At 57.0% G+C, this 1,256-nt stretch overlaps 1 protein-coding gene across 1 annotated transcript; it reads left to right on the top strand.

Moving 5' to 3' along the window:
• Positions 1–80: 80 nt before the first annotated feature.
• SDRG_17442 (hypothetical protein) lies at positions 81–1,129 on the top strand (the record flags this gene model as incomplete). The annotated part of the gene is made up of 6 exons (XM_008623684.1): positions 81–135; positions 194–394; positions 454–543; positions 593–751; positions 804–950; positions 1,001–1,129. Exons 1-6 carry the CDS (start codon positions 85–87, stop codon positions 1,127–1,129), a joined length of 777 nt encoding a protein of 258 aa, XP_008621906.1. The 5' UTR covers positions 81–84.
• Between the last annotated feature and the right edge of the window lie 127 nt (positions 1,130–1,256).

Genomic DNA, 1,256 nt, shown 5'->3' with positions numbered 1-1,256 from the left:
ATTGTCGATTGTCGATTATACTAAATGTGGACTTAGCAAGGGGCGTCGGTGCTGCATGTGGCCGTGGCGTCCAGCGACGAGACCATGGTCGAGATGTTGGTCTCACACGGTGCTGTAGCGCTGGCCCTGGACCACGTACGTCCATCGATACCCAAGACAAAGAGAAAAGCAGGAGTGTGATTGTGGTGTCTAGGCTGGCACGACGCCGCTGCTCTCAGCCGCGCGAGTGGGCAACGTGGCTATCACAAGAATGCTCTTGAGTACGCTGACGTCGGAGACGATGCGACCTGCGATCGACAGCTGCCTCGAGGCCGCCATCGAGTCCAAGCACTGGCCTGTGTCGCAGGAGCTCTTGCAGTCGCTCCGCTCCAACTTTTCCGGCAACGACATGACGGTAGGATCCATAACACTACAACAACGTCCTGCTGACATTATTCCCTTATTGTCGATTAGAGAATGGCGTTTCTGGCCGCGACGACCGGGCATCTCGAAATGCTACACGAGTTGCTCTCCCTGCACCCCGACCTGCTCTACACGCTCCATGTACTTAGTTTCAACCTGCGATGACCATGGTTTTGACTGGGATGACCAGGACGACAAGACGACGTTGCTTTTGCAAGCTGCAAAGAACGACCACGAAGAGGTGGTGGGTTCGCTCCTCGCTCGGCTGCTGCCGACGGCCACGACGTACTGCGCGTCAAAGCTGCGCGCGTTTCTCGACGCGCATCCCGCGCTGCTCTCGCACGCAACGGTACTGTTTTCGATGTATATATATATATATGACGATATTGAACATGTTGTAGGCAACCCAACATCCCGACTCGGTCGTTGCCGGTCTGCTCGCCGTGCTCCTGCCCGAAAGCGACGACAGCGCAACGACGTACCGGGTCTGGCGCCAACGCCATGCGACGCTCCAGCAAGTCCACGCACACCTGCATCATTGCTCCACGGTACCCAATTCTGTCTACCCTTTGATCGAAATGCTACATATTGTCTGCAGAAGGACGACCGCACGGCGCTGCAAGTTGCGACAAGCGCCGCGGTCCAGGACCGACTCCGAGTGTTTGGCCAGGACGTCGACGCGCACCGCACACGTGTCTGTGCCCAAATGCAGTCGCTCGTATGTTGACCAATGCGCGCACAAGCTGATTGGCTCGTATTCTGCTTCCTGGTAGGAAGAAGCTTTGACGGTCGCTGTCGAAACCAAGGACTGGGCAACAGTCCTTGCGCTATTGACTCAAGGCGTCCCGGTGGTC

Source organism: Saprolegnia diclina, assembly GCF_000281045.1.
Source record: "Saprolegnia diclina VS20 unplaced genomic scaffold supercont1.380, whole genome shotgun sequence".
Taxonomy (NCBI): Eukaryota; Oomycota; class Saprolegniomycetes; order Saprolegniales; family Saprolegniaceae; genus Saprolegnia; species Saprolegnia diclina.
The sequence above is the reverse complement of the archived record's forward strand: the minus strand, read 5'-3'. Positions and strand labels throughout refer to the sequence as shown.